Source organism: Varanus komodoensis, unplaced genomic scaffold (assembly GCF_004798865.1).
Source record: "Varanus komodoensis strain SLA01 unplaced genomic scaffold, ASM479886v1 scaffold4, whole genome shotgun sequence".
NCBI lineage: Eukaryota > Metazoa > Chordata > Lepidosauria > Squamata > Varanidae > Varanus > Varanus komodoensis.
Window position 1 is genome coordinate 45439915 of NW_025335941.1, and position 20617 is coordinate 45460531.

Consider the following 20617-nt stretch of genomic DNA (forward strand, 5'->3'; position numbering starts at 1 on the left):
GGACTTCAATGGGGAGCCAGTGAAGCTGACGGAGAACTGGCGTCATGTGAACATAATGTCCAGTCCCCGTCAGCAGCCTGGCAGCTCTATTCTGAACCAATTGAAGTATCCGGACCGTCTTCAAGGGTAGCCCCACGTAGAGCGCGTTACAGAAGTCAAGACGGGAAGTCACCAGCGCATGAGTCACTGTTGCAAGGCAGTCGTACTCCAGGTAGGGGCGCAGCTGATGAATCAGCCGAAGCTGGAGGAAAGCGCTCCTCGCCGCTGTTGTCACCTGAGCTTCAAGTGAAAGCTCCGGGTCGAGGAGCACTCCCAAGCTGCGGACCTTGTCCCTAGGAGGGAGTGCGACCCCATTCAGGACAAGGTTCAGGTCACCTTCTCTGAAGCCCGAACCGCCAACCAACAGGACCTCCGTCTTGTCTGGATTGAGCTTCAGTTTATTGGCCCTCATCCAGCCCATTACCTCGGCCAGGCACCGGTTCAGTACAGCCACTGCCTCACCTGGATTGGTGGAAAACGAGAGGTAGAGCTGGGTATCATCAGCATACTGATGGGTCCGCAGCCCACACCTCCTGATGACCTCTCCCAGCGGTTTCATGTAGATATTGAACAGTAAAGGGGACAAAATGGAACCCTGCGGTACCCCATGGCAAAGCTGCCATGGCGCAGAGCCATAGTCCCCCAACACCACCTTCTGGAATCGGTCGTTGAGATAGGAGCGGAACCACCGCAAAGCGGTGCCTCCGACCCCCAATCCCGCCAGCCTATCCAGAAGGATACCATGGTCGATGGTATCGAAAGCCGCTGAGAGGTCCAGGAGAACCAACAGGGACGCACTCCCCCTGTCCTTCTCCCTGCACAGGTCATCGTACAGGGCGACCAAGGCAGATTCAGTACCGTACCCGGGTCTGAAGCCGGACTGAAATGGGTCCAGATAATCAGTTTCATCCAAGAGTGCTTGGAGTTGTCCCGCCACCACTCGCTCTAACACCTTGCCCAGAAACGGGATGTTGGCCACTGGTCTATAGTTAGCGGCCATCCCTGGATCCAGTGACGCCTTCTTCAGGACCGGTCGGACTACCGCCTCCTTTAAAGGGGCAGGCACCCGACCCTCCCTCAGAGAAGCGTTAACCACTTCCAAGATCCAGGTTCCAATCCCGTGCTTGGAATCCTTTATTAACCAAGACGGGCAAGGGTCCAGAAGGCAAGTGGTAGGACGTACTCGTCCAAGCACCTTGTCCACATCATCGGGCCGCAATAACTGAAATTCATCCAATAATTCTGGACCAGACGGCAGCGTTGGTGTCTCCCTTAAAACCTCTGAATCAATAGTGGAATCCAGCTCGTGACGAATCTGAGCGATTTTCTCCCTAAAATGCTCGGCAAAGTCGTCACAGCGGGCCTTTGAGGGTGGAGTCAGCTCTTCCTTTGGCCCTGGGTGAACCAGGCCTTGCACCACTCGAAAGAGCTCCGCCGGACGGCATTGTGAGGAGGCAATGGAAGCGGAGAAGTGTCTCTTTTTCGCCGCCCTCACCGCCACAGCATAGGCCCGATAGTGGGCTCTTAAGTGTGTTCGGTCAGATTCATCACGTGATTTCCTCCACCTACGCTCTAGCCGTCTCCCAACCTGCTTCATTGCCCTCAATTCTGGAGTGTACCAAGGGGAAGAGCGGGCTCTGCCCGGTGGGAGAGGACGCTTAGGAGCGATCGTGTCTACAGCCCTGGTCATCTCCCCATTCCACAGTTCAACCAGAGCCTCGACAGGAGCACCCGTCTTGTCAGCCGGAAACTCCCCCAGAGCCTTCAGGAATCCTTCCGGATCCATCCGGCTCCGGGGGCGGACCCATACAATCGGGTCTGCACCCTTACAGAGGGAGATGTCGCTCTCGAGCACAAACCTCACTAGGAAGTGATCTGACCATGACAGGGGAGTCAAGCATAAATTCCTCACCCTCAGACCACCCTCTTCCTGCCCCGTCGAGAAAACCAGGTCCAGAGTGTGTCCACGTTCATGGGTCGGGCCGGTGACATGTTGAGACAGCCCCATGGCCGTCATGGAAGCCATGAAGTCCTGAGCCGCCCCGGTCAAACTAGCCTCGGCATGGATATTGAAGTCCCCCAGGACCAGCATCCTGGGGGTCCTCAACACCAGGTCCGAGACCGTTTCCGTCAGCTCAGGCAGGGAGACTGTTGGGCAGAAGGGTGCACGGTACACCAACAGAATCCCCAATCTGTCTCGGTCGCCCAACACCAAGTAGAGACACTCCAGCCCTGGTCTCGAAGGGACAGGAAGTCCCGTGAGAGTGATGGAGGCCCGGTAAACCAAAGCGACCCCCCCTCCCCTCCCCTCCGGCCGTGAACAGTGCTGGACCATATACCCGGGCGGGCACAATTGAGAGAGGGCAACATCCCCCCCCTCTCCCGCCCAGGTCTCCGTTATACAGGCCAGGTCGGCCCCCTCATCCACAATCAAGTCATGGATGAGGGCAGATTTGTTATTGGCCGACCTGGCATTAAACAACAGCACCGTCAGGCCCGAGGGGCGACTGACAAGACTCCCTGGCACCTTCTGGCTGGGAGCAAAACCAGAAGTAGGGACAGGTGTCAGCCATCTGTCCCTCCTTCTTCTATGCGGACACGTTAAGCCCCCACCGCTATTACGTCCATTGCCCATCACCACACCAATGGCGGCGCCAGTGCGCTCCCCAGGAAACTCAGGCGGCAACATGGCCAGGGACGACTCCATAAAAACAAGTTAAAACACTTTAAAATTATAAAACATTTAAAATTGGCCGTTCAACAGTAGGGACTGCCACAACAAAAGAGCAAGTCCCCTGGCCAGCCTAGCCCCCCCCGAACAGCCCCCCCAAACGGCGGCAAACCGCCCTTTGGCCGACGCCCTTTGGCCGCCGGCCCCGGCCGCTGCTGGTGCTTTGTAGCCGCCGGCCGCCCGACGCCCCACCCCGTCCGGGCACGCCTGCCACGTGTGCAGGGGCGTGGCAGGGCAGTCAGGTAGCGGCGGAGTCGGCGGCGCGGCGCGGTCTTCGTGCGGTCTTCGGGCGCGTGCGCGGCGTGGTCTTCGGGCGCGTGCGCGGCGCGGTCTTCGGGCGCGTGCGCGGCGCGGTCTTCGGGCGCGTGCGCGGCGCGGTCTTTGGGCGCGGTGCGGTTCTCGGGCGCGGGCGCGGTCTCCTGCCAGGTGTTGTTCCTCCTGCCGGCGCTCCCCCCTGCAGCACTTTGTAGCCGCCGGCCACCCGACGCCCCACCCCGTCCGGGCACACCTGCCACGTGTGCAGGGGCATGGCAGGGCAGTCAGGTAGCGGCGGAGCCGGCGGCGCGGCGCAGTCTTCACGCGGTCTTCGGGCGCTATTTATCTTTGGAGAAGTAGGTTAGATGGAGAGTCGGCAACTGGCCCAAAGCCACCCAGTGAGTTTCCTGTCGTAATGGGAACTAAGTCCCCGCCCAACACTTCTGGACAGTCTAAGATGGCAAAGGGAGAGTAGGAGAGATTGATGCAACTGAAGACAGAGAAGTGAATGAAAGACTCTAATTTGCAAGACAGAAAAGAAAATGACATATGAGTTTCTAGAGCAGAGTGAGGTTTGTTGGTTTGGTTTAAAACTAAGAAAATATATGGAAGATCAAGAAGTGGACACATTTGTAAAGATACTGGAACTTAAGTTGCCATAGCCAGAATCCCAGGCAAAAGACTGACATGAGTCTGAACTAGGGATGCTAGAAAACTCAGCAATAGATTCAAATGAGTTCGTGTTCCCATGAATCTGACCTGCTGATTCAATAGTGCACTGGATTTTTGAGTTGTGCAAATTCTATGGATTTGTGGACTCCTTCCCTCCCTACTTTTGGAAGGGAATTGCACAAAGAGCACTCACCCAAGTCAGATAGCATTCTTATACATCTTCTGTTAACCAGCAGACAACAGAACAATAGGCACCTGATAACCAGGTGACATAGACAGAACAAATTTAACAACACCTCTGTCTCTTATATGAACATATCTGCACTACAGACTTGGATCAGTTGTCATTCCTTATCTGGAAAAACTGGCCATTGCATTTCTATGACACAGGACCAGGGCTCTATGGCTGCATTTGCACGTCATGCTAAGCCAACCTGCAAACAAGCTACACAGTGTGCGTTCTTTGCGGAACAACCAATGGTGCATCTGCAGACTACTGGGTTCACCATGGCTTGGTCTTTCTCACCTTTACTCTCGATCTGCCAGCTGGTATCTCAGAGTCTTTCATGGCAGAGCAACTCTTGTCTCCTTGTCCCTGTTCTGATTCCTACCCCTTTTCATTTGCTAACATTTTCTTTTTAAAATTAATAATAATTTGGAGCCTGAGAAATGTACAGCTGGGGTTGCATGGCAGGCACAAAATTGTACTGTTTTGTTTGGAACTGTTTTAATTATTTTTGTGAGTCTTGTAAGTGTACGGAAGTGCACATGTGGCTGTCCAATACGTGTCCCCTTTCCCAGACAATTTCCTTGTATGTTTTATATGTCAAAGGGAGTGACAAAATGTGGGAAGGTAAGATAGCATGTAGGCTAACTTGTGCACAGATGGTGTCAGTCGCCTTGCTGTGTATCGAAAAGTGTCAGTAAAGAGGAAGAAGTAGCAAAAACAGTTGCATGAAGAATGGAAGACAGACAGTTCCACACCTTAGTGATGCAATTTTCTTTATTTTAGATGTTCAGCTGATACTTCTCAGTGCCCTCCATCTTTTCAACACTTCCTCCAGACTCCAGGAAACGTAGAAAGGGGAGTTCCCCAACTTTTTGCCTCTCAGTTTTGGAGTACTTGCAGCTGCAGTGACTGCAGTTTCCTGGGGGGGGGGGGGTTAAAAACAACACAGAAATATATGAAAATTCAATGGCTGGGAGGTAAACTGAGAGAAACTTGTGCAGATTCAAGGGCTGAGAGGGAAATAAAAAGATACATTTATTCACCCTGAAGTAATTGAGTAATTTACCCTACATTTACTTCCCAGCCATTAAATTTGCATATATTTCTCAGTCTCAAAGAATGTGCACAGCGGGTAACTCCCTGGACACTGTTCATGCTGGGCTTCCCAACTCGTGCGGACATGAACCTGATGTTCACTGCTCCTGCCACAGAGAATTCTCATCACCTCATCAAACGAGAATTTCTAGGCTTCTTTGGGGAAAAGCCAAGCCACTGACAAGTGAGATAGAATGACTCTGATAGGGTTACAAGGTAAATATCTTAATGTGTCTCATCTCTTGATTGAATTTTGTGGACCACAAGCTAGCACAGCGATACACTTTAGTCTATTGTTTTCAATGAGCTTCAGGGGGCCTAACTAACTCTGTGTTGAAGGGTGGCTTAAGCATGCAGACTTTCCTTCTTTGCCATTGTATATCTCTTTGCGGAAGAAAACCACAGTGAAATTTCTAGCAACCTCAGCTCCTGTGTAAAAAGAGAGAGAGGAGAGTAAGTGGCAACATAGCAAGTGATTTTTTTAAAGATGACTTTTTGTGGTGCCTGCTGTCTGCTGACATAGTAAACTTTGAAGCCAGGAGAACTAGTGACATATGAAGAAACTTTTACTAAGAAAGCCATTTCTTTAGCAAGAGATTCTGCTGAATTCTGATTCTGCTGTTCTGATTCCATGAAAGTCAGCATCCTATTGCCAGCAGTGGGATGCCAGATTCCTTGAGAAGCCTTCTAAAAGCATACGACAACTGCTAACTTCTGCCGCCTCTTCCTTGCATCTGATATTTGGAGATATTCAGCCTCAGAATGAGGATAAGAGGCAGACTTCAACCTGAAACCTAATGGCTCTACTTGCTGGGGATGATGGGAGTAATAACCCAATATATCTGGAGGGTGTGAGAATGGGGAAGGCTGGTACATTGTTACAAAGCATGGTTACAAAATGGGGTGGTAGAACATAAAAGAGACAAGAATCTATTAACTTTAATGTTTTGAATGAAAGGTAAACATTTACTTAAATATTTCAGACTAAAATAAAATAAGTCACAATGAGATTGCATATTTTCTGGATGACAATTATCTTGTGATAGCTTATCATCAGAAACTTTGTCATTAATTCTTATGATTAAACAAAATAGAATACAAGGAGTTTCTTGTACAATGTCCAGTTTGCCTGCCTGCCATTATTTCAACATTTAAATTGGAGTCCTGTGCCCTGCCAGCAAAAGCAATTTTACCTCCTATTGCTCCTTAAAACACACACAAATTCAACTGGACGTTTCTCTGAGCCATCTGGCTGAATTAGTAATGGTGAGTGCGGGTGGCAAAGGAAGGAAGGAAGGACAGATGAACAGATGGAAGACTATCACTTATTTTGGCCACTCCACGCTCTTCCAATCCCTTTGCGCCACAATGTCTCCTTTACCCACTTCTCGGAAGTCACATTTTCAGTTCCAGAAAGCAGCAAACACATTCTTTCATGCTGGCATGGTGGAGAAGGAAACTGGAGTTCCAGTTCTGTGGTCAGAGCACGCTCTCAGACCTGGAGAACCAAACTATCCTATCATCCTCAGACAATTTCTAGGAGCCATAGGATCATTCACTAAAAAAATTAAAAGCAGCCACAAAATTTTGTTATTCTGAAATGATGGCTACTATAATACATTTCCTTATCATCTAAGAACAAGAAAATATGTTTTTGTCTCAGAAATACTATTTTGCCTGTATGTAAATTTAATTAACAAATTAATCAACCAGTTGAGCAAAACTCATATGAATTTGATTTCTTCATTTTTAATGAGCTTGCAGTATGTCTATCCATCCATCCTTTCATCCTTCAAGAGCTCCAGACCTCAGTGAATAAGCTCACGATCATACTACACCTAGAAACCCCAGCTGAGAATAGTCCTCTATGGTACTAATCCACTGAACAGGTCACTCTACCCATGAAATCTTTCTTGTTTCTTATGCATACTCCAATAGCAGTTGTTTAATTTAATTTCTCATTTTGGCTGGCAGACAATTGTGTTTTGCAATACAAAACAGAACGTGTAAGGTATGTTTAATGATCCTTCAGATGGATGCAGGTTATGTCATTGGGAAATGGCATATGATGCCCATTGGAGAAATATTAGATTTGTTAGCTTTGTCATTATGAAGCTCTGTAAGTACTGCTGTAAGTAAAGATAAAGGGATTGCTCTTGTGAACGTCTTCAGTAGAGGGCTAACTCGGTTTATTTAGGGGTGCCTGTACAAAACGGCTCTCCAAATTGGAGCTGGGTTTCTTTATGGAGACATGAATCATTACCAGAAGGAGGCAAAGGAGTACATGCTGGCATCAACTGAGCACAAAGCCAGTGGTCTGTAGGCTGGTCTGGCCATGGGCTATGCACCCATTTCTGCGTATCTCTGAGCAAACAATGAAAGACAATAATTATTCCATGCTGCCACTAGGATTACTGTTTACAAAATGGCTACTCAGAGAATCCTAAGAACCCAGTGAGATTTAGGGCTTAGGTTGGTTCCACCCATGATATAAACAGGGAGTTACTCATTTGGTTTAGCAATCTGTGGGAATGGGAGCGTGGTATTCCTTTGCTTGATCTGTGGGTGGAACCTACAAATACTGGCTCTTCATCCAGTTGGCATGACCAGTTGAGCACCAAGGAGCCTGAAACCCAGTGGCAGTATACCTTTTCATGCAGAAGGTTCCAGTTTCAGTTACCAGTCCCTCTATCTAGGGCTGAAAAAACTCTTGGCTGAAAATTGAAGACCTGCTGTCAGTGAATGTCAACAGTACTGGGCATACTAGATCAATGGTTTAACTCAGAACATGACAGCTTCCTATGTTTGCCATGCAGTATACAGAATGCTTTTCGACCAGTGGTTCTGACCTTAACACTTAAGGTATGCCAACAGGGACTTCCTCTCCATCCCACCAGAGAAAGTGATTATGTGGAGATGAGAGAGAGGACCTTCTTGACTACAGCACCACAGTTACGGGATTCCTCCTCCCAAAGGTCTGGCTGGCACAAATACTGGCTGCACTTTGGCCCCAAATCAAGACCTGGTTTTTCTCCCAGGTTTTGGGATCAAAGTGACCATACTTGGTTTGACTTGTCAATACTAATTTTATCCTGCATCGTGTATTTTTTGTTGTGGATTTATAATTTTAGAGCAAATTTTCTTTGCTGTTATCCCACACTGGGATCTTTTGATGACATTTTTTAAGCAATATTTTAGGTCATACTATAAATCCATAAATGGTTTGGGTTGTGCTTCTCTTCCCCTTTGAGTTGTGTGCCTGCTGGTCCAAGGCAAAAGGGAGCTGCTCCCGAGGTGACTGCAGTTTAGGAAAATGTGTTGAGTGGATGTGAAAACTTCTGTTCTGGTTAGTATACGTTCTTCAAAGATTATCAGTTCATAAATTGACTATTGTGAGATATTCTGTGTACTGTCCTGCTCCATGGAACAGATTGGATTAAGATTGCATTCAAAGTATACATAACTAGGGACAAAATTGCTGGTCTTATGAACAATGTCTATTGATTTCTTTTACTTTTCCCAACTATAGGTTAAGGCTGCAATCATATGCATGCCTACTAGGCAATAAGCCCCACTGAATGTAGTGGGACTTTCTCCTGAGTAAGCATGCATGGGAATGCATTATAGCTCACCCTCACATAATTTGAATCTGTTTGGCTGATCTGGCTGGCTAGGTAGTCTGGCCAAAAGTGCTGTCATACTTGTGACAAAATGGTTGGAGTGCTAGAAACTGCTTGAGATGGAGGATCCCACTTCTCTAATAACAGGCTCCCCGACAATGGCTCAAACCCTTGCTATGCTCCAGTAGGAGAAAAGGAGGGCGGGGATTAAAGTTAACAAATGAGAAAATGATCTAGACATCCAGAGGGGAAGCATTAGTTTGGATTCCTGTAGGAAGCATCTTGGGGAGTGATTTGGAACAGAAAAAAATAGCTGGTGGGTAAAAGGTTTTTTCCCTCCCTTCCCGCTACTCCTCCATTCAAAACTGCCCCTTGTGAATCAATATTATTTATTAATTAAAAGGTCACTGGGGTTTGGGTCAGTTTGGGTTTACTTTGCTTTTTCAGTAGCACAGCATGCCCTGAATATATTCCTAGCATGACAGAAATTGCAGTCTCACAGTATTGAGCCTTTGAGATTATCCATGTACATTACTAAGGGTAAATGAGAACCTCTAGGATGTACTACTTTTCAGAGTCTAGATAACAATGACATAAAGTCCTAGATTTTTGAGAGTAATAGTAAAATCATGATGACGACGACAACTATGATGATGATGATAATAATAATTAATTGGTTTAAGGTCTGTTCCTTTTTAGCAGCAGATGTGGGAACAGATACAGTATTGTTCCTTAATACTTTTGTTTTAAAAAGCCACACACAGGTTTTTCCTCATTTATATATTCTGGTTGTGTAGCAGAATTAATTACAGTCAACCAGCTGTTGCATTTATTTCAATCTCATTCATAACTTGTGTGCTCATTACAGTAAATCAGTTTGGAATCCGATGAGGGACCTTCCACAGCAAGGCCAGTGGGAAGGCCCTGAAGTTGGGGGAAGTCTCCTGAGGCTGGAGTTCTAAAACCCTGGGGGTGTTTTCTTGTGCAATCTTGTGGCCCATGGGATGCTTTCTAGGGGCCATGGAAATGTGATGTGCATTCAGGTTTTATCAGCCATTACTATATTCCTGTCTACGGTAATCCATTTTAGCCAGGACGGATGGCTGGTATGAAAACAAATACATTAGGAGAAAGCAAAACCTAGAAAAATATTGCCAGTTTTTATATGATGCATGTTTCTGTTCATTGGCTTGGACTCTAAGCCATAGAGAATTAACATAACATAACACTTTTAGGGCAGTATTTTTTCCTAGAAAATGCCTTATATATTAGAATTTTAGTCCTGAATAATGCTGAGCAATCAAGCTTACTAATGAGTAAGTCTGATTCCATAGAGTCAGTTTTACCTTTGAGAAATCGTGCATAGGATTGTATCGCACAGTTGCAACCAAATGTACATTTTCTTGGGAGTAAACCTTTTTGAAAATAATTGGACGTACACCTGAGTAAACATGTACAAGCTTTGACTAAAATAATTAAATAATTAAAAGGTGTGTGGAAATAGCTCTATCTGTGAATACCAAGGCCAAATATTTATGTATTTGACTCTGTTTTTAGAGGATATGGTGGTAGTAGTAAGATTATATCAAATTTCTAATGTAAATGGAGAATTTTCTTTTGGTCTTTCACTGACTGGTTATGCATGTAAAGGTGATTTGATAATGCCTTGATCCATTGGATATAGGAAGTCAATGGCATTTAGCATAGAAATGGATTCATTTTTCCTTTTTGACATTGCTTAAACTCATCTGCTTGAACCATAACTGCAGTTTGTCGTTAAATCTGAACCAGAAACTATGGTTTGCTTCAACTTGATTCATTCAAACAAGCCAACATCAGAAACAACTATTTTCCTGTCTCTGGACTTGCTTTCTTTTTTAAAAACCATGGTATAAACAAACTGGCTTGAACAAATGTTTGACCCAGTTCAAACATACAAATAGTGGTTAGTTTAAACCGAGAAGTGGAAGCTTCCGGTCTGTTCTTTTAAGCGACACTGAGGAGCAGAGGCAGAGCCCAGCACAAGAGGCTCCCCTGCCTGAGGTAGGAGGACGGACACTGCCGTTCGCATTCTGCTGTCACAACTGCTTGCCCACTGCCGTTATTGCCAGCCCTTCCTCTCGTGGGCGACCTGGCTGCAGTCTCTGGAAAGCTGCCCCGTCCTGCATGCCATGCTTTGAGGGGTCCTTCCTGACAGTCTCCGGGGCCATCTCACAGTGCCTCACTCAGGCCAAAGGGACAGTCCAGAGAGGCCTGATCTATCACTCTGACGTCTCTCCAAAAGCTAGAGCAGTTCACCCAGCTCTCGGAATTGGCTGCCTGCCTGGACTCACATTTAAGGGTTCTAAGATCCCATCCTCCAGATCATTTGCTCTGGTCCTCTTCGGAAGGGGGTGCAGTGCTACACCCCGATACTTGCTGGCAGCTCTTTGCTATGGCATTTGCCACAGTGGGTGAGCAGCGGCAGTGCGGTAGCAACCGCAGTAGCTGCAGAAGCCTCACCATACCACACAATCTGACCAGGATTCATTCAGGGCGTGGCTGGTCCTGGGGGAGCAATGGAGCCTCAGACTTCAGCAGGCAGGTTTCCACAGGGCTAACCTGTGTTTAATGTGACATCCGAAGCTGACCTAAGGAGGATTCATGGAGCAAACAGGAGGGGAAGAGTCTCTTCCCTCCATGATCTGCTCTTTGCCATGACTTATTCTTCCTCTCCGTATTCCAGTCCCTCTGTTGCTTCCCTTGATTGTCCACTGATCCTGCACTGAGGGGACAGTTTGACCTGTCTATGAGAGAGCTGCCCAGTTCCTGGCAAATTTTCTTCAGATATTAACAATATTATTGTGGGGTTCAGCCACAAGTAGCCTGATCAGAAGTGCTATGAAGTGAAAACTGTCTTGATTGTGTTGAATTTTGATCAAGTTCTGAACTGAATAACTCAAGGATTTAACCCTACATGTGCTTCAAACTAACATAAAGAGAGAGACAGGGTTATTAAAATGCTTGTGAGATGCTAATAAGTTTAATTTTGCAATATCGTTCATCATAATATAAAAATGAATAAAATATAAGGTATGCTTTCAGGGAATAATGCTGTAGGTTCCAGTTCATATAGTTAGTATATATTTAAAGGGAAATGGTGCAGTATGTAAATAGATTGATTGCTATGTTGATATATAAATCCAGGTATCTCCATGAGTCTGTGCAGAAGATACTGAAATTGCACACTTCAAGTCATTTGTTAAAAATGGCATAGTTACCAGGGCGAATATATATTTCATTCACTTACTGGCAGCAACTATAAAGTCAAGATGCTTCCTGAACGTTCAGATAATTGATAACAGTAGTTGTCCAAAACATCCCCGATCACCAGTTTAATATAGAAAGCACACATGGGGCAGGATCCAGCACTGTCCTTGCACTAGAAGGAACAACTGTGAGTACAGTGAAAAACTGTATCTCAATCGTTTCTCCTAGCACAAGGTGATTGATGTTGCCGGACTGCTGGCACCCGAGACTACAGTTCCAGGCCATCCTTGGAGAGGGGGAATATAAGATTTCTAGTGGCTGTAACATCCCCCTGTATTAATACAATATGCAGCCTGTAGATAGAAAGCTGCCATATAATGAGTCTGACCATTGGTCTCTCTAACCCAGTATTATCAACACTGACTGGCAGCAGCTCTCCAGGGTTTCAGTCAAGATTCTTTCCGAGCCTTAACTTGAGATTCCAGGAATTGAACCTGAGATCCTCATGGAAAGCTTGTGCTCTGACCTCTGCCTGCCCTTACTAGGGCATGTGAAGAAAATGAATGAAAATCTATGAGAGGTTCCAGTCAATTTGTTAGAAGACGGAGTAAAGCTGATATAGCAAGCAAAAAGGGGAAAAGGTGTTATTTGAGAAGATTCTTTCAATAAAAGAAGAAAAAAGCTGAAATCATAGAATCTGCCTTTTTCACTAAGCTATTTTACAATATAAAATGTAGAAACAGAGAAGAAAATTACTTCAAAATTCACGTAGTTAGGGAGGCTTTTATTTAAATTATCTGAAGATCAAAGATTTCATAAAATGTTTCACATGGTGATAGCTCATATACCTGTAAAGACATGCCTTTATCTTCCTGACTATTTTGTAGTATGTTCAAGAAGTAATTCATTTCCTGCTGTTTGCTTAAAGTACTACTGTTCTCATATTAGCAGGCCACCAAAAGTAGAAGTGGTTGCATGTAAAGTTGACATCCTCTGCAGTACAGACTAGTTTTACTAACCATCTCATACATATCAGCCCTGTAGTAGGCATTCCTATAGCATCCTTCAGAACTCTTCTAGTCACACATTACTTAGGCATGGAATGCAAGGATCAGCGATGGCTGACACAGTGAAGGTACAGTGGTGGCTGTCCCTGTGACTTCACCAAGCAAAGTGAACATTTCCCCTCAGTGCACAACACTCAATGAGAGTACCAGGAAGAGTCTGTAGCATCTCAGCAGAGCAGGTACAGGACCTTCATGGAGATCTCAGAGGTGACCCAAGATATCTTGGTGGAACTTTTCAAAAGCCACCATGAGAACTAAGAGGCTCAATAGGGTCATACTTCCTCAGTCTCTCCTCCAATGGAGGTCATCCATTATGGCATTTCAGTACCAGTTGTAGGCCTACATCTAGACTGAGATAAATCTAGGTAAACCATATCGTCCACAGTGTTTTCATGGTATGGACTGAGTGGAGTGACTGAAGCTGTCTTAATTAAAGGCATATGAATGTGAATGGTTACAAAGTTCTGCAGGTTTTCCACTGGTTTTAATAATGTTTTGTATTTGTTTTCCAGGATCTAGTTCAGGGTCCAAATGGAAAGGTCCAAAATTAAATATACCAGGAATGCAACATGTCATACAAGAAGGAGACACTTTAAACATCATCTGCAGGTAATCAACTGGGATCAGTTTTGGCCTACAGTTAATATGCCCTTGCTCTAGCTTGAAACTGCAGTGGGTTGAGAGAGGAACCCATTATTGGAAGGGTGATAGCAGCCATAGTTTAATAGGCGTGGATGGGTTATTATTCTGATTCTGGGGAATGATCTTGTATACGGAGATCCTGAAAGAGCTTGATGCAATAAAATGAAAACTTGGGAATTTGTTCCGTATAATTCTAGCACTAAAATAATTTGGTTTTCTTATCTCCATTTCCAGTGGGGAAGTGGCCCTTTCATGGTCTACACCTGAAAGTCTGAGTAAAGACAGCAAACGACTCAGTATATCGTCATATAGTTGTGGAAGGAATGACAAACAGTTCTGTAGCAGCCTGACCTTAAACCAAGCTCAAGCAAGTGACACAGGACATTATAGCTGCAAATACCCATCCTCAAGTGCTGTAAGAAAGAAGACCATATCCTCAATATACGTATTTATTAATGGTAAGATCCCCCTTTTAAAGCAAATACTTCTCTGTAATGCTACATTTCCATTGCAGCTAAGAAGGGCTATGCATATAAGTGAATGAATCATGAAGTGCTTCCATCTAGAACGTCTAGTAATGCTCTGCTGAAACGAATCGGAGATTGTCTTCTGCCACTGGGTGACTTAGGGTCAAAACAACAGACCTGCAATCAGGTTTCCCAACCATTCTGTTTTCTTTGGTCATGGAAAATGCTTGGCACACATTCAGAAAAATATACCATTGAGGGCTGGATAAGGCTAGTGGTCAGATCTCCCACTGCCTTTTTATACAATGCTATAAATGCTATAATGCTATAGAAGGACATGCACAGTTCAGGTATAATTGTGACCATGGTGTGGCGGAGCATTGACTCATGATCTCTCCTGTATCTGTTTCCAATCTAAATCACCCTGAGGGGGACCACTGATACACCAGCTGGGAGAAAAGGGAAATACAGGTACCTGTCTTTGTGAGCAAGAGGGGGCCCGATGGGTTGTGTGTTATATGAGTTAGCTTATGAAAATGATGTGAAGGGAAGCATCTTCCTTAAGCAATTCCAGTCAAATTTGCATCCTCTTCAGCTGCATAAGATCTTTAAAAGACACTGGTAAATCCAGTCCCAACATTCCTGTGTCACATGCCACTTGGCTAATGTGAGGATGCAACAAAATGCACAGTAAGAGTTAGTATTTTATTTGCCAGCCTGAGACAAAAAGAAAGAACAGGAAAGGCTAAAGGCATGTGGAATTTTGCTTGCCTTATCGGAAAGGAAATGGACCAGAAGTGTGTCTCTGAAGTGATTAGAATATTGTATGAGCCATATCTAACAGTACCAAAGATATATTCAAGTAATTTCTTTGCTAGAATAATGTCACTAGGTGTGTGAAAGGCATTAAATGCCACATCATTGCCAAAAGAAAGAACACCGGAATGTCAAAGAGCAATGTTATGGATTCAAGGAAATTAATGCTTTATTACCAAGTTAGTGAATGCTTGAGTCATACCTATCAGCCTATTCTACTGCTTGTCTACAATCTGGATGGCTATACCCACATGATTTTCCCATCAGAGTCAATGGGAAAGGTAAAGATAGGATGATTGCAGGGTTCATGGGAGTATGCTTAGATCTTTCACGTACTGTATGTGCACCCATTCAGATTTATGGATGCTGACCGTATTTCATTGATTAGCTGTATTATAATGGAAACTGGCTCACATGGTTCTTCTCTCTGTTTTGTCCTCACAACAACCTTGTTGAGCAGGCCTGGCTGGCCCAAAGTCCCTCATGGCCAAGTGGGAAATAGAAACAGGCCCCAGATCTGATACTCTTAACACTATACATGGCTCAACGGTTCTGTTATGCTATATTGTTTTTAAAGCATTATTTTAAATGTGCTTTTAATGATTTGTTTTCTGTAAATTTACTGTAAACCATCCTGAGATTTTTAAGCATGGGATGATATAGAAAAGTTTTAAATAAATAAATGAATAAATATTTCTGACACTTCACCAAAACTTTCTGCCATTCTGTATTACTTTCAACACCTCAGTTTTTCTGTGGATATTGTCAATATTCTGCCCTGCCGAAAAAAGAGGATATGTGTTACATCAGTAAAACAGAGGATAGAAGAGGACAGCTATTTGAATAACATTTGCATAGGCTCATTTGAATGTGCATATGAAATGGCATTTTGACATGATGACTATAATTTAAATAGAAACACCTCAGTACAGTGAAGATGTTTGTGACCAAGAGACCTGCGTTTCCTGACCTGATCCTGTTGCTCACATGGCACCAGCTGATGGGCAACTGACTTAGTTCCTTTGAATGCTTCTTGGTCTTTTAAACCAGACTTGCAGCAGACAGTCCTGTAAATAATGAACACCTTCAAATGGGAAACACGGTCTCCCTATATCAGTTGTAGTATAAACGTTAGTCCTTCAAGTTCAATGCCAGTATAAAAGGATACAGGATGCTTTTTTCTCTTCTTGCGCCTGTAGCCTAAGAAATATTTTCACAAAATGAAAATGCCCCTTTCTTGCATTCTCTTTCAATTCATGACCAACCCTATGCTGAGTTCAGTTTGTGGCATCAGCGGTCATGTGACCAGACCATAGTAATGTAGCTGCAAAGAGACTAAGGAGTGGTCCTGAGAACAGAAGGATAGCAGGAAGCTTGGAGAGAAACCAACAATGGACCCAAATTGGGAGAGTAAGGGATTTTTGTTTTTCAATCATCCTAAATTACTTTTTTCTGAGACATAATCTATTTAAAATTAAGACTGTGACTATCCTTGAATTGTTTCCTGTGGCGGGATGTTGTGTTCAGTCAGCAGTGGCTTTCTCCCATGTTCTAGCACGCTATATGCAAATATTTACAAATACAGAATCAGGATCTTGAGGATAGAGGAAGTCACCTCTCCTTGGCTTTTAAATACTCTGCATTTCCTGCAGTTATATTGATCTCTAGAGTATGCACCAAATAGAAAAAAGGTTAACAAAACCTTTCAGTACACTAAAACAGACAATCTGTTAAAAAAGAAAGATAAAACAAAAATGTCTCTAGTATACACTAGACAAACTGGGCTAATAGTGGAAGTTATACTTCAATAAGTTAATAGGACTGGGTAATTACTTTTTATCATTTTCATAACTCCAGCTTAGATATTGTTACCATCTAGTACTAGGTGATGATATATTCAATTGTAGCATCTTTAGGGGTCTATATGTATAAGGGACATCAGACCCTTTATTGTTGGAGGAATTAATTAGTTCTTTACAAAAAAACTAAACCTATGTAGCTGTTTATAAATGTATTTTGGAATTCATTAAAGTCAGTGTTTAGTATGTAACAAAGGAATTAAAATAGAGATTTGTGCACATACAGGAGAATCTGTGGAAAGTTGCCTTAGATTCCATATGTAGTACTGTCAGTTTAAAAGTATTATTATTATATTGTATTAAAATAATACACAATAGTATGCTTGGTACTTGGGACACCACAGTCAATTCGTGCTTTTTCTCAAAGGTTTTTCCCAGTCATAATTCTGTGATCATCATGTGATCCTAGCTTCTTATATAAGGAAAACTAGTTTCAATCAACAGACTCCTAGCTAAGGAAATCTGTTTGAATTTACACATGATGGTTCAAAGTGGTTTGCAAAACATGATCTCTGCTACTTATGGTTTGATGGAATATCAGCATGGGTAAACCAAAGAACATTGTTCTGCATCAAGAGGTGTTAAGTCTATCTAGCAATAGGAGGGCTGAACAAAAAACTTAAAGGTAAACTTTCTTTCAGCTTCGGCTGATCCATCACCTGGAGAATGACTGCCTGGAGACAGTGACACACGCGTTGGTGACTTCCCGACTTGACTTCTGTAACGTGCTCTATGTGGGGCTGCCCTTGAAGATGGTCCGGATACTTCAATTGGTTCAAAATTGAGCTGCCAGGCTGCTGATGGGGACTGGGCGTTATGTTCACATGACTCCAGTTCTCCGTCAGCTTCACTGGCTCCCCATTGAAGTCCGGGCCCAATTCAAGGTGTTGGTTATGACCTATAAAGCCCTTAATGCTTGGGTCCTGGTTACCTGAAGGAGCGCTTACATCCATATATGCCTGCCTGCCCCATGAGATCAGTGGGAGAGGCCCTTCTCCGGGAACCCTCTGTGAATGATATTAGGAGGGTGAGTACCCGGAGAAGGGCTTTCTCTGCAGTGGCACCCAATCTATGGAATGCGCTCCCCAGAGAGGTCTGCCTGGTGCCGTCATTATTTGTTTTTGACGCTAGGCAAAGACCTGTTTATTTAAATGCCATTTTAATTGTTAATATTATTTATTTATTTTATTTTTATGGCCAGGACATCTCCAATTATATTATATTGTTTTATATTGTTATTATTTATTTATTGTTGTAAGCCACCCCGAGGCTTCGGCGAATGCGGCGGCATAGAAGCTTTCTAAACAAACAAACCAACAGCTTGAAACCATAGCTTGCCTGATTGTTTGGAAACACAAACCATGTTTTGAGTTCAAAATTATGTTTAAAATGTTAGGCATGCTATCTGGAATGAGACTTTGTGTCAAAAGTAGAAGTTATTTCACTTTTCTGGATTCTGCTTTGATTTCACAGGTCTTGATGTGATTTTGAAATGCACTTATTGCTGGATGCAGTAATTGTGCCACTAATACTCAGGATCAATCCTTGTGTATTTTGCATTCCGTTCATGGGTTAGCATCTTTTACAGGCAGATCATATGAGTATATCTTCTGATGGTATTTTTAAGGAGCTCCTCTCATTTTAATCCTTCTGCATATTGTGTCTAGAGTATCCAAAAGGTTTCCATTGCTGCTGGTGAAAATGTCGCCAAGTACAGTGGTTACAGAACTGCATTTCACATGATAGTCTAGTATCATGTGCATTTGTATAGTATTTAGTATTTGTATATCAATGCAAATAATAAAGAATAAATAAATAAATGATAGTTTAGTGTAGTGGTTAAGAATGCTGGAGTGTGACTCTGGAGACCTGGGTTCTAGTTCTGCCTCAGCCATGAATCTCACTGGGTACTTTGGAGCCATCACAGACTCTCAGCTCAACCTACCTTACAGGGTCATTGTTGTGAGGATAAAATGGAGAGGAGGAAAGTCCAGTAAGCCAGAACTTCGGTTACTTGCAAGAGGAAGAAAGTCAGCTTATAAATATAATATGATTATAATAATGCATGCTTACAGTGGTCCTATTCCAAACTGGGGGCCCTTGATTTTACACTGAGGTAAACAGAACAGTGAGTACCAGATGATTTTCCAACTTTCTCAAGTGCATAGACAGCCTTCACAAATGGCCCTCCACATGTATCTTGAAGGGAATAGAGGTGAAATAGTGTCTTACCTTGTCTTGCCCTGTCTGGCTTTTGTTGGCAGGACACAGCAAAGGGGGAGGGCTCTGAATTTGGAACTATTTATTTATTTATTTATTTATTTATTTAAAGTTTTTATATGCTGTCCCCATTGCTACATAGCCTCGGGATGGCTCACATCAGCTGTTTGTCTGTTGGAAGCACAGTCAATAAGCTTGGATCCTCAATAGTCTTGTTATATTATGATGGACGTTCTTCTTTTATTGTCTCTATTTTAAAAAGTTTATTTTAAAATAAAATACAATGTCATGAGAGGAGTAAGAGCCCTGCATATGTTGATATACTAAGCAGCTTTTCATGAGAGCTATAATGATCACAAGGGTAGAACTTGAAAGTCCAATAGCCTGTCCACCATGGAAAAAAATAGTTTTTATGCATCCACCAATCTCTCCCAATTTCCCTCAGTTCCTGTTTTTCCCCAGGTCAGCTTCCGGACTTCTCTTTTTCTCTTTTCCTGACTTCCCTACTGTATTAAACACTGCATGCTAATGTCCTGGGACACAGGATGAATAAGAAGCCCATGAACAACAGAGAGAAATATTCATCTCTAATCAAAAGTAAAGTGAAGGTGCGAGGGTGGGAGGGGAAGGACTGTAGACCCTTTAGTGTGGAATGGTCTGGAAGGCTTTATGCATGTGGATGTGGAAGTGTGATTCATAATGGGAAGGAAAAGTAACTTTTAAATGGATACAGTGATTGGTATTGTTGGAGTGAGACAATGCCATTCAGGAGCCCATGACTGTCACCTCGGTGTGTGCCCAGAGGCAGGAATACATCCGCTAAACTGAGAATGTTCTTCACCTATTGTACCAGTTTCCTGTCCCTCTTAAAAAGGCTGCAAGGTTCAAGATGACCCCTGCTAGTACATTATTGGCATCAGCCAGTGGTGACACTGTGTCTGCAGACACTACCGTAATCCTTAGGGCAGCTCTTCCTCATACTTATAATGGCCTACAGGTTATGCATACAGGAAACTGCTCTGCAAAGTTTGCTGGGTTTGGAAAATAGCTTTTTATTTTGTGACAAGGATGAATGAGTCTTCAGGGAGTAGTAAGAAGTAACCATTTCACTGGCGATACAAGGAGCGGGTGACCCCTTTTTTTAACTGCAACCACTGCAAAAAACAAACCAAAACAAAAGTATCTCTTTTACAATAGTACAAACAGGATAACTTTCAGTCTTTCCTTGAATCATATTGTGAAGGAAATGTTGGGTTATTTTTGATACTTTTAAATATATAGACCTTGGCAATAACAATAGCTATACGCCTTTATTTTCTGACCAATGTGCATTCTTTTCCAGGTCAAATGTGCTTCTTTGAAGAGTCATTTCAGTTTATTGGATGTGACCCTCTTGAATGCTTTGTAAAAAAGTACAGTTCTTGCTTGTCCCATACAAATTCAGGCTGACATCAAATACAATCTCTCAAGGCTTTCCCTTCAGAACGAAAACATTCGCCCTGCCTAATCAAATGCATGCATGTATCTGAGAGATCGTGCCTTTTGTGAAAGCAGTCCTGTTGAATTCATGCCATCGCACAACTCACCTGAAACAGTGAGGCAGAGCCCACATGACGTGCTTTGCCCTGGTGCCTTCCACGCACCGCAGGCCTACGC

The 20617-nt window shown here is 43.7% G+C and overlaps 1 protein-coding gene across 2 annotated transcripts in view; it reads left to right on the forward strand.

Annotated features, from left to right (window-relative positions):
* Positions 1-20617, forward strand: part of FLT1 (fms related receptor tyrosine kinase 1) — a 147655-nt gene that overhangs the window by 6199 nt on the left and 120839 nt on the right. For both annotated transcript variants that reach the window (XM_044441355.1, XM_044441356.1), the window contains exons 2-3: positions 13470-13566; positions 13834-14057. In XM_044441355.1, coding sequence (XP_044297290.1) covers positions 13470-13566; positions 13834-14057 — 321 coding nt within the window. The remainder of the gene's footprint in view (positions 1-13469; positions 13567-13833; positions 14058-20617) is intronic.